Below are 11,715 nucleotides of genomic sequence, written 5' to 3'. Positions count from 1 at the left end.
GCTGTTTATATTCACCAGGCTACCCCTAAGCACCCTAAATAAAATTTAAAAATCTGAAAAATAAAACATTTTTTGCTTCACTTCCCTTAGTTGGAAATGTTAAAATGTTTTGCATTGCTCTGAAATCTGAATGAGAGAAAAAAATTCTTACCGCTGTGTTTTCTGGGTGCAAGATCATGCGAACAAAGATGGTCCTGCTGGCTGAGAGCTCTATAGAACATTTCAATGTGTATTTGAGTAGGAGAACATTATTGTAATTGCTGTAGTATTTAGAGTTAGTTACCACTTCTTTCTTTTCTCTTCGCAAAAGAAAAAGCTAATCCCTTTAAGTTGAAGATAAAAATTTCTCAGATTTTCAAATTTTAGATTTGGATATGACCATTAATTTAAGGACTTGCAGGTAAGGATGAGAACTGGTAATTCAGGTACTCGCCCCCATTCCCCATGAAATACTTTAGATGTTAGTCCAGTTAGAAAACAGCAATGTTGAATGTTTCAAAATCAACGTATTGATAATATTAACCTGTGGTATTTATCTTGTTGCAGCTCTTTAATATTGAAAGGTGTTGAGCCACAAAGTACCTGTGAATTGGAGGTGGATGCAGTAGCTGCTGACATTTTAAATCAACTGGATATTGAAGGTGAGGTGTTAATAACTTTCCATGTAAAATGTTTTAGGACAGGAACTGTATTGTCTTCTTTTTTTTTGAGGCTCATCTTAGTAAGTCACAGTCCAAATTTCAATGTTAGTGAATTGTTGATCTACAGATTTATGAAGTTAAAAAAAAATAAATTGAACTCTGGAAGAAAACATTATAAGAATAGACTGTTGTCAGAATAACAGAAAGAGATTTTTGTTAACACATAACAGAAAGTTTCAGACCTATAAGGAGTGTAAGTGAAATATTACCAAGTATGTATGTGTACGTATATATAAATTGTGAGAAGACCATATGCTAGTGAGAAGACCAGCAAAAGCCAAAAATCTAGAAAATAAAGAGATCTAGAAAACAAATAAAGTTACACATTAGGATTCAGTGTTATGTAAAAGTTAGAGTAGGGCAAGAATTACAATTTAAAAATAACAGACTAGAATGACAAAAGAGATAAAGAAGAGTGTCAGAATCTGATTTGGTGGGAAGAATGCTTTTCATCACATTGACAGACTTCTCTTCATGTATTATTGCGTATTTCAGCCCAGATTGGCAGGAACCCAGGTTTGCAAGCTATATGGGAAGACGAAAAACAGCGACGGAGACAGAAATGTGAATCTTCTCAGATTAAGACACCCGAGTCACAAGGTAAAAAATAATAAATAAAAAAAATGTGCAGTTGTTTATCAAAACCTGCGAATGAGAAGCAAGCAGGAGGCAGAATTTAAATTAGTATATCAAGTTTGAGGGCTTTTTAGTTGTACTGTTTTTTCAGTTCCAAGCTTACTGTTTGCCCAGTATGTGTCTTCCAATTTTAAAAGCAAGATACATAGCCTTGCCTAAAAGCATCTTAGTTCAGCTAGCTGTAAAGTATTCTAGGTAGAGTGAATGATAATGACAGTTAAGACTGCATGCTTTATGATGGAAGACATTTAAATGTTTAAATACTGGCAAAATTAAATCTCTTATCCTGAAGCTTTCCATGTTAGTTTATGCATGAGGGCAACTCCTTTGAATTTCTGTGAAATTATAGCTAAGGTGATGTTAGATGAAAATTCTAAAGGGATGGACAAATCCCTGTATTTTTATGTAAAATTCATTGAACAGAGAAGAGCGTGCTCTGCAAGTTAATTGCATAATGAGCAGAGCTAGTCTCTGAAGAACCTAGGCCATGTTTCTTTTAAAATATGAATGATATTTGGCAAGTAAGCCAGAGAATTGCAAGAAGGAAAGAGGCAGGTTCCCAGCTAAGGCAGACAGCTTTCTGACTGTTTTTTCTCCTGTGTTTCTGTGTAATGTTATTCAGGCTGCATAAACCAGACTTTTCAAAATTTTTCACTGATTATTCTTTTCCTGGATGCTCACGTTGGTGTAATTGCAACAGGATTTGTAAATGCTGTTGATACTCACAGTTGCAAATGAGATCAGTGGGAGTATGTGAAGTGTTTAAATACACTTGAAAAATCAGCCCTCAAATTTGGCACTTAAAATTAGCGGACACTTCAACTTTTAGCCATTTCCTAATAGTATTAGTAATTTTAGCTGCTCTTTGTGTTGAGAGGTCAAAGTAAAACTACTAAATAACAAATATTTTTTTAAATTTTAAAGACCGTGGATTCCTGCCAGCAACAGAAAGTGAGAAATTTTTTCAGAAGAGACTCAAAGAAATCCTCAAACAAAATGACTTCTCTGTGTAAGTGTTTAATCATTTGCCATAAAGTGTAGTATTCTATCCAAACCTTAAATATGCATTTAAAAATTGGTTTTCCATTGACTAGAATGTTGTCAGGATCAGTGGACTACAGTAACGGATCAGAGGAGTTCTCTGCTGAGCTAACACTACATTCTGAGGTACTTTCTCCTGAAGCCTTTCAGTGTACGCCAGCTAATATGGTAGAAGTGCATAAAGATAAAAAGATGAACAAAGGTGAGTACTTCTAATAGCATAATTGTTTAGGCATAAGTCTACATCATGCTTTGGTTATTTGTACTATTAGCAGAAGTAAACCAAGGAAGATTCCCATTGTTAGTTAGGAAAAAATGAAGAAGTAGTTTTGCTTTTATTTTCATCATTGTTAGAGTAAGCCTTTTTAAAATTGCCATAGCAAATAATGGAAACATACTTGAACAGTAAAATTCTTTTTAAAGTGCCTTGTTTTCATAATGTATTGATGTCTGTGACTCACTGAAGTTTTATCCTTCTGCTTTTTGTTTTTAATTTAAAGAATCCAATAGGATACATACTGATAAAGAAGAGGAAGCACTTATTAATGAAGAAGCAATTTTAAACATTGTGGAGAATAGTCAGAGCTTTCAGCCGTTGTCTCAAAGACTGAATCAGACTACAGTTTTTAGTGAGTATGACTGTAATGTCTTTTCTTCCAGGCTATTATATTGTTCTGTGGTCTTTGTTGTGTTCACTTACATTATCAGTCATGAAAGAAAGTAAGTTTACCTCAGGTAGTTTGTCAAGCAGATTGAGACTTCACATACACAGACACCCCCCACCACCACAACCAAAAATACATCTTATATTTTTCTAAAAATGAGCATTGATTTTTTTTTTTTGAGTGAGAAGATTGTGTTGAGAGGATGAGAAGTGGCTAAAATAATATATAGGGTATGTTCTATGACTATGCATGTGCAGTGCTCAACCAAATAGAAGTGTTGAAAAGGTCTGTTTTTTCCAGTGGCTAGGGAATCAAAAGGAAATTTTATGACTGTTACTTCTTTTGTGGCCTTTTTTTTTTTTTCATCTTCTTCTTACCATGGGGCTACTAATTGCTGGTGTCATGTGACCATGAGTAACATGCTGCATCTTTGGGTCTCTTGTGCTCTTTCATAGCATGGACTAGTTTTTACTATGCCTTTGTAGAGTTGTAGTGTCATGAGGCCTGTGAAGCGCACTACTTATACTGCTGCTCTGAAGTACACAACAAGGTTTATGTTAATGGGAAGTAAAGGTTGGAGTTTCATGATGGACCTCACAAAGGGCAAAGGAGCCAAGAACAGAAAGTACGGTTGAAAGGGGGTTAATTCAGAACTCTGACAAAGGGAGCGGTTTCCATTCTGAACGGTTGCATGGTGTCTTGTGAAGCCTTTGTAAAATACAGAAAATGCCTTCCTTACCAATGTTGAGACCTATTTGATATGATTCTCAGGATCATTGTAAATCATATTATATTTCCTGAGGAAGGAAAGTAGAGATTGTAGTTCTTCAGCCAGAGGAGGAAGAGAGAGAAGTAACAAAGATGCCTGGTAGACTGGAGATCATAAATTGGTTATGAGGTCAGATGAAAGGTAAGCAGGAGGAGAGTGAGAGAAAACTGTGAGTTGAAAGGAGGTTTAAAAAATAAAAACCAAGAATGAGAAGGCAAGTGCATGAGTTAGTGTAAGCTTGGGTCAAATATAGGAAAATAAAATTTAGAAGAGGAATGAAATAAGATAAACTTTCAGTGTTTAGAGGAACCTGGGAGGAGAATAGGTTCTTATGAAAAGGGAGATGAAGTTAAGCATTAAATTCAGAAAGAAGGAAGAACTAGTTGGTCAAAATCAGTGTCACCTTCCATGAGATGCAGTGATTGAAAGTCTTCCAAGTGATAAAGAGAGAAGTCCCCAGCAAAGTTAATGCAGTTGTTGAAATGGTGAGAGCAAGAGAAGGCAGTGATGCTTCATAAGATGGTACTCGTGCTGAAATAGAAGGAGAGAGCAAGGCTTTACTGAATGTGAGAACGTAATAGGAGGGTGGGGAGAGAGAGAGAAGTGCGTCCACTAAATCTACTGCAATCAGAAGAGCAGGGCAGAAATAAAAAAAAAAAAGGTTGTCAAAATTCTAGATAAAAGAGCTAGAAAAGATAACAAATCATAAAACTCTAAAAATAAGATCTGAAAAGAGCTTTGTTTCTGTAGTCTGCTTTGCTTTAGACAGTAACGATCTTGTAGATTTTAAAATGTTGAGAGTTAGTTTGGTTTTGTATTTTACTGGTAGACTGTAACTAGTCATTTACAAGTAGAACAAAATACAGATTCTACTTGTATGGGCTTTTTCTGCAGTGGACAGTAGTGCTGATGAGGCCGTGATTGATCTGTTGGCTGGATTGGAGAATGATGGATTTCAGATGGGACATCACAAAACACTCTCTCATCATCGTTCTCTTGGAAGCTGTCGAAATTCTCAGAACAGCGATGATGAAGAAAATGAGCCACAGTGCGAGAAAGAAGAAATGGAGCTTAGCTTGTTAATGTCCCAAAGGTGGGACAGTAGCGTTGAAGAGCCTGGGCCAAAAAGAAGGTATATATGTGATTTTCTTTTCTTAATATGTTCTTTTCTGCCAGATCCTTCCTCCCTCCCACCTTGTTTTTTCAAGTGTGCTATGAGCCCTGTGAACTGTAGAGAGGTCTCTGTTGACAGCATTGGAAAAATCTATGCAGATCTTGGGATAGAATGCAGTTGTTCAGATGATGCTGTGAGTTGTCAGTTTTATACAGAAATGAAGATTAAATGTTTCGTTTTGGCTAGACCTAACCTAGTTTGCTTTTTGAGGAAAAAATGAATAGGTTTTTTTGTCTTACACGTCCAAATACTAAAAACTTTAGTTGTAACCTTTTGAAGTCACACCTTGGATGTAATATAAATGTTAAACTGTATCTTGTACATCTCACATGCCTGTAACTTTTACTGAAGTGAATATTTTAAAAGTATTCTTGTGAGGACTGACCCAGAAGCCTGAGAAAATACCCATTTGTTTCCATGCTCAGAGCTTAAATCAAAACGTGAATGTTGCTCACTCTGCTGGACCACTAAAGGTCAGCAGCATGAATATTTTTAAGGCCAAGATTCTTGGAACACCTCAGGTTGTAATGACCTTTCATACAGTATGCACTGACAGGTGTTGAAATAAGCTGTATCCAGTTTCTCTTCACCCCTGCTTTGGGCAGACCTTCTGGAATTTATAATTCTATTTGGAAGATGAGAGACTTCACAGACATAACATTTTTTCATCATAATTATACTTTGATTCAGAGAGCAAGAGAGGCATAGAAATAATTAATCTTTTCCTTCTTGAAGACACACAGAAAAGTTGCAACAGAATCAGAAGTTAGATCATCAGTTTCCTAGTTCTAGAGAAAAATAATTTCTGAAGCTACTTTTTCTATCTGTTTTTTGGTTTCTTTGTTTTTTTTTCCCTCACAGTAGCCTGAAAAGTTGGAATTTCCATCTAAAACATTTCATGTTAATCTTCAGTTTAGTGGTAGTTTCTGTGTAAAACTAGCCTGTATCTTGCAGGACTTACTAGCTCAGACAGAGCTCCTTATGGGCATGACTGTACAACTTCTGGTGTCAGGTAGGATCCTGAAGCAATTAACTGCTTTTATGCAATAAAGAATCCCGTTTAAAAACTCATCAGACTTGGTGAGCTGGCTCACGCTCCTATATGCCTACATCTTAATCCTAGACAGAAAGCATTAGGGAGAATGTACATACCAGGTGGCTCTGCAGGGAGTTATCTCATGGTCAGAGGGAATTACAAGCTTTGTTTCTGTGTTTGCAGAATTTGGGCTGACTTCAGAAGAGAGCATGGGTATCTCTGCCCCTGCATGATTCTGCTCTTGCATAAGGAGCCAGTTTGAGTCTTGACGATGGATCCAACCTTATTCTATCTGTACTGCTTCCTAGTATATCCTACCATATTCATACTGTCACTTTTCTGTTACTTGGTATTCACCAATCTTCCACTATCTCGAAAAAAATATTTTGACATAATGAGGAGTAACAACACCCTACTGACTGTTTCAAATGGCTTGGGTTTGATTTTTGCTGAACTGGAGAAAAAGACCCATCAAGACCTGGACTGGTTCATGTATAGTGCTGTCATGCGGTGTTACATGAATTTTCCTGGAATCTAAAGTGATGGGCTTGAATGTGGAGAGATCCAAGTTATCTGCAGAAGTTATCTCCAGCCTGACTGCATTTACTAAAGTTGACAAAGATTTGCTTCATGCACAGGATTATAGCATAATTCAGGTTGGAAGGAACATCTGAATGTTATGTAGTCCAGTGCCCTGGTCAAAGAAGCTTTGAATAGATAAGTTACTCAGGGCCTTAGGTCAAGGTTTGAGTATCTCCAGAAGAGATTACATAGGCTACATGGGCAACATGTTCTGGTGTTTGAACACCCTCATAATGAAGAATGTTTTCCTTCTACATAACATTCTGTGGGGCAGCCCTGTGCCTATTGCCCTTTTCCTATCACCACGCAACTCTGAGTCTGGTTTCATCTTCTTTATACCCACCCATTGGATACTTGACAAGTACAACAGTATCTCCTCTTAGGTTGTTTTTTTTCTAGAGGCTGAATAGATCCTGTTCCCTTAGCCTTTCCTTACACATTGTGCACTCCAGCCCTCAGTCACCCTGGTGTTCCTGAGCTGGATTTGCTCCAGTTTGTCAGTGTCTGTCTTGTAGAGGGATGCTGAAAGCTGAGCACAGTACTTCAGGTGCAGTCTCATAACGACTGAAATTAGCTACAGCTTGCAGTCACAGCCCAAGATACAACTGGCCACCTTTGCTACAAAGGCACACTCTCAGGTTCAACTAGTTGTCCACCTGAGCTTTTGCATCTTTTTCCACAAAGCCACTTCCTAGCCAGCTCTCTCCTTGTCTGTAGCACTGTATGGGGCTATTTCATCCCATTTGTGGGGCATTTGGATTTGTCATTTTTTAAGTCCATGTCCTGTCAGCTCCTTCCGCAACCTATTGAGATTCCTTGGAAGAGCAGCCCTAGTCTCAAGAGTATTCATTGCTCTCCCCAGTTTACTTTTCATTTGCATATGGAGCTGAATGTCTTTGAACTGTACTTTTCCATGTTTGGGGAACATAGAAGAGGGAGAACTAAACTCGCTTAGGTCGTGGCCACTGTGTACGTAGCTGTGCTTGTTAGTTAGGTCTCTCTTCCAAGTCATGCTGCTTGCAGACTTGAGTTAGTCTGGAAAATATGTTGCCATATTTGAGCCAATTGTTCTGAACTAATTACCATGGCTTGATCACTTGAAGTTGGCCCAGTGCTGAGCACATTCAGATGTCTGTGGTGTTACAATAGATATAGATTCATGCTCAGATCAAAGTCCACAGATAAGACTTCTTCAAAAGTAGACTATAGTTATTGTGAATTTTCCTTCCTGTAACTTTAAAACTTTTGTACTTATACCTTTTAAGGTACTACATAGTAATGTTTTGATGTATCAAGGTACGAGGATAGATTATTACCTTAAAAACAGACAAAAAAACCAAACTTGAGTTCCTTGATATTTATCTGGATTTCTCTCTTGTAGCCACAGAATAGCTTATTTCTGTGAAAAATTATGTCCATCTCATGCTTTGTTTTAAAGAAGAAGAGATCAAAATCCTAAGTGCTTGTAGAGTTGTAATGTACCATAGGGTTTGCTTTTTGGGGTTTTCTATACATTTCCCCCCCCCCCTTATAAAGCCATGTCACCTTAAAAACCTGAAAAATTCATAGAACCTTTTCTTTGTAGATTTACTTTTTTTTTCCTCAGCAGATTTATGACTGTCAAAATGGCAGTGTAGAACAGTTAACTTAGTAAAAGCAGCTTAAGTATTAGCAACAGCAACTTCAGAATATTCAAGGAGGGATGGAAACAAACATTGTTCTGGTGGTTGCATTTTAGTTAAGTCTACCAAGAGAGAGAATTTTTATCATACAGTAAAGATTCCTTAAAAAAAAAAAAGTAAACATCTGTTTGCTAAGAGCTAAACTGAAATAATTTTGCATACTTGGTGTAGTGGTCAAATTTCAAGCACTTGTAAGTGATGAAATTAGATTTCAGTAAAATTGAAATTAAATTAAGCATCTAAATGCCTTATCTTTAACCTCTTAAGCTAGTGAATCCTCTGATTTTGTCTGTATTTTTTAAATGGTTGGCTGCCACTGTTGCTTCTTAAAATACTAATGTTGAATAATATCCTGAGTTTCTCAGTGAGAATTGTAACAGTTTTAAGAGAAGTATTGTGCATTAATTTGTTTCTTCATTTTCTCTAGGTCAGTTGGCAAAAATATGCATCGAAGTTCAACAGAAGAGGATTCATCTTCAGAGGAAGAAATGGAGTGGAGTGGTAACAATATGCTCCTAAGTAATCTCTCTATACCTCAGTTAGATGGGACTGCAGATGAAAATGGTGGTAAGTAAATACAAAAACAGCTTTGGAAGTTTAATTATTACATGGTCATAGTTTGTTTTCAGACCAAGTCGCTAATTCTCAAAAGTGCTAACAGTTTTCAGTTGTTTCAATTGGAAGGAAATGCTCTCAATGGATTGCAGAAGCAGGCCCTTAAAATCGTTTTTATAAGCCAATAATATTTTAATCTCGATGCCCTCTACACATTACCAGAATCTGCTTTTCATGTTGTATTAATGATTAAGAAAAGAGCATTGTTTAATTAGTTTTATGGAAAAAATAATTACCTTGTTGCAAGGGGTATTTTTCTGTTACTGTATGTAAATATGGTGTTCAAAATAATGATTCTGTAGGAACATTTATCCTGCTAGGTTTTCATTTTAAATAGTAAATGTATCGTCGTGTAAATTTAGATGGTTCTTTGCTTTGCAAGTATTTGCCACACATGCTAAAAAGGCTCAGTGAGCCTTTGCTTGAGCCTGTGTTTCATTCAGCAGATTGCATGTTTACATCTTGGGCTTGCATGAGTTAAAAATATGCAGTGGCAAAGCTGATGCAGAAGAAACTGCCTTTCAAAATCGTTAAAAAATTAAACTGCTCTGTAGAGGTATCTCTTGCCACTCTTTATAACCTGCTGTCTTGGATCAAATAACCTTAGTTAATAGAATGCACACTTTGAGGTGAGGCAAATTTATAAAAACTATTATTTAATTTGATAGTCTACATATTTTCATATTGATAAAATCCTGTTGAGCAAAACAATGATCTTGTGAGGATCTTGTGAGGAAAAATATATAACCAGGGTTTTCTCAGTATCAGTTTCACTTTTCTTCTTGGTCTAATCAACAGTAATTGTTCTTTGTTTAGAAATGTTGTATTAGTCATACTTCATTGCCTTTAAAATTTGAAATTTGTGGTTACCATCACTTTGTAGAGAAGCTTCTTTCTTAATCCACAGTCCAAGCTGATCAATGTAAAATCTCGTCTGGGCTCATGCATGTACCTATTTTCCCATTATTGCATTTGCTCTTCGGGGCAGGAATGTAATCCTTTACAAAATTTCTGTATTAGTTTGTTTCTCTTGAAGCTATTTGACAAAAATAACAAACATCATATATTAGTATATAAAATACATACCTCTTAATATATCTATTAGCAATTCTGTATTAGAGAAAGTGAGGCATATAATCGTATTATTTAGACAACCGCAGCTATTCTTTTATGTTCACTGTGCTTAAAGCACAGTTTGCTATTTCCTGTGCTTTTGTAGGTGTAGTGGTGGGGTTAATACACGACTTGCTGTAGTACTAATATGATTTGGTTTTGCAAAATACACAACTGTAATTTCCTTATTTGCAGTACTTTGTAATTTAATGCATAAAAGGATACTTATGGCAAATAAGACTATCTTAAATGCTTGTTTAAATTTTAGAGTATTTTAATAATATGAAATACCACATGCAGAAGAAGAATGTCAGCTTAGAATGAGTTTGTTACTGTGAACTTTTACATCAACTTCTTATAATAGGAGATACGGTAAATTCAAAACAGATCTTAGTCCAGTTCCTCTAAATCAGAAAACGCTTATCCACACATGAGTCTGTATCCATAATATCTGACTGACTGACAAGTATTTTTGCAATTTTTATTTTAAATGGTTGGGTATCTTCCAAGTGTTCGCTGACAGTTGACTAAACTCCCATTTTCTTGGTTTCCAGTTAATCATCCTCATTCTTTGTGTGGGACTCCTACCCTCAAAGAATCACAGGCAGCATCTCAGCTGTGTTTCACACCCCAGGGCTCTGTATATGCATTAGAAAATGTTACTAGAAACAGACTGAGACTCCCTTTTATTTTTCTCACCTGGCAACAAATAAATTGCTGAACTGAAGACAGCATGAATCTAAGTTAATCCTCAAATTGGTTGAGACGTAAAGGCCCAGGATCCCCTGTCTAGTACAACAGTGTGCAGCACCTGCTTTTAGGTCATACAGCAAGTTTCATAACTTGTGTCCCGCTTCATCATTTCAGCTAAAGGTGTGGAAACATGAACAAATTGCTGTGTGTCACGAGCTCTGTGGTAATTGCCTCTTTGCAGAGGAGTAAACTCTTTCAAAGTACTCGATGTTCATTGTGGTTACCAGCAAGCACACGGTTGCTGCAAACCAGTTGTTAATTTGTTACTTACCACCTGCCTGTCCACACTTGTACTGCAGTAAATGTGGTGAAAGTATCAGCAAAAGTGAGAGAAATGGCCCCAGAGACCCTGCGATGAGTTTGCACAGGACAGTTACTGCAGCACTCCCCGGTCACAAATCCATGTGGGAATGTTAATGCATGAATGCAAATTCATGATCTAACTAAATGGTGCGACCTCCTTGCATAAGCACCTGAGCGGCTGGTGGATTGCTCTGCTTTATTAAAGTGCAGCAAACTGCCTATGCTTAGCACACAGGAGAGTTAATACAAAGCCCTTGCTATGTTGTAAGATAGTATTTTAGCTTTCTGTGCAATGACTTTTCTATATAAGGAGAGTCATCTAAATAAGTTCTTTGTTTTTCAGAACCAATGAATGTGCGCATTTCTCAGGGACAAAGCAGGATATGGGCTTTTCTAGAAATCAGTCTGTTTCTATTTAGTTATCTGAAAGCTATTTTAGAAACCTTCTTTCAGAAAGCCAGCGTGAAGTCTTTGCCAATTGTATGCAAGCCCTCCATTTAGGAGTAACTGCCTGAACGGCTGACACACAAATGTACCGATGATGTGATTTTGATAAAGCAGCTCACGTACTCAGGGTCTGTAGCTGTCACAATCATAAATGCAGTGTGATTTAGAAGAGTTTTGTCTCTTCTTTGGATGGGAGGG

At 36.9% G+C, this 11,715-nt stretch overlaps 1 protein-coding gene across 1 annotated transcript in view; it reads left to right on the top strand.

The window, feature by feature from the left end:
- Positions 1 to 366: 366 nt before the first annotated feature.
- The window catches only part of REV3L (REV3-like, polymerase (DNA directed), zeta, catalytic subunit), a gene marked incomplete at its 5' end in the record, with an annotated part of 50,723 nt that continues 39,374 nt past the window's right edge, over positions 367 to 11,715 (top strand). The window contains 8 exons of the mRNA XM_010192233.1: positions 367 to 400; positions 547 to 641; positions 1,197 to 1,301; positions 2,262 to 2,346; positions 2,432 to 2,584; positions 2,889 to 3,007; positions 4,707 to 4,944; positions 8,714 to 8,853. Coding sequence (XP_010190535.1) covers positions 367 to 400; positions 547 to 641; positions 1,197 to 1,301; positions 2,262 to 2,346; positions 2,432 to 2,584; positions 2,889 to 3,007; positions 4,707 to 4,944; positions 8,714 to 8,853 — 969 coding nt within the window. The remainder of the gene's footprint in view (positions 401 to 546; positions 642 to 1,196; positions 1,302 to 2,261; positions 2,347 to 2,431; positions 2,585 to 2,888; positions 3,008 to 4,706; positions 4,945 to 8,713; positions 8,854 to 11,715) is intronic.

This window comes from Mesitornis unicolor, unplaced genomic scaffold, assembly GCF_000695765.1.
Source record: "Mesitornis unicolor isolate BGI_N332 unplaced genomic scaffold, ASM69576v1 scaffold48190, whole genome shotgun sequence".
Taxonomy (NCBI): Eukaryota; Metazoa; Chordata; class Aves; order Mesitornithiformes; family Mesitornithidae; genus Mesitornis; species Mesitornis unicolor.
The sequence above is the reverse complement of the archived record's forward strand: the minus strand, read 5'-3'. Positions and strand labels throughout refer to the sequence as shown.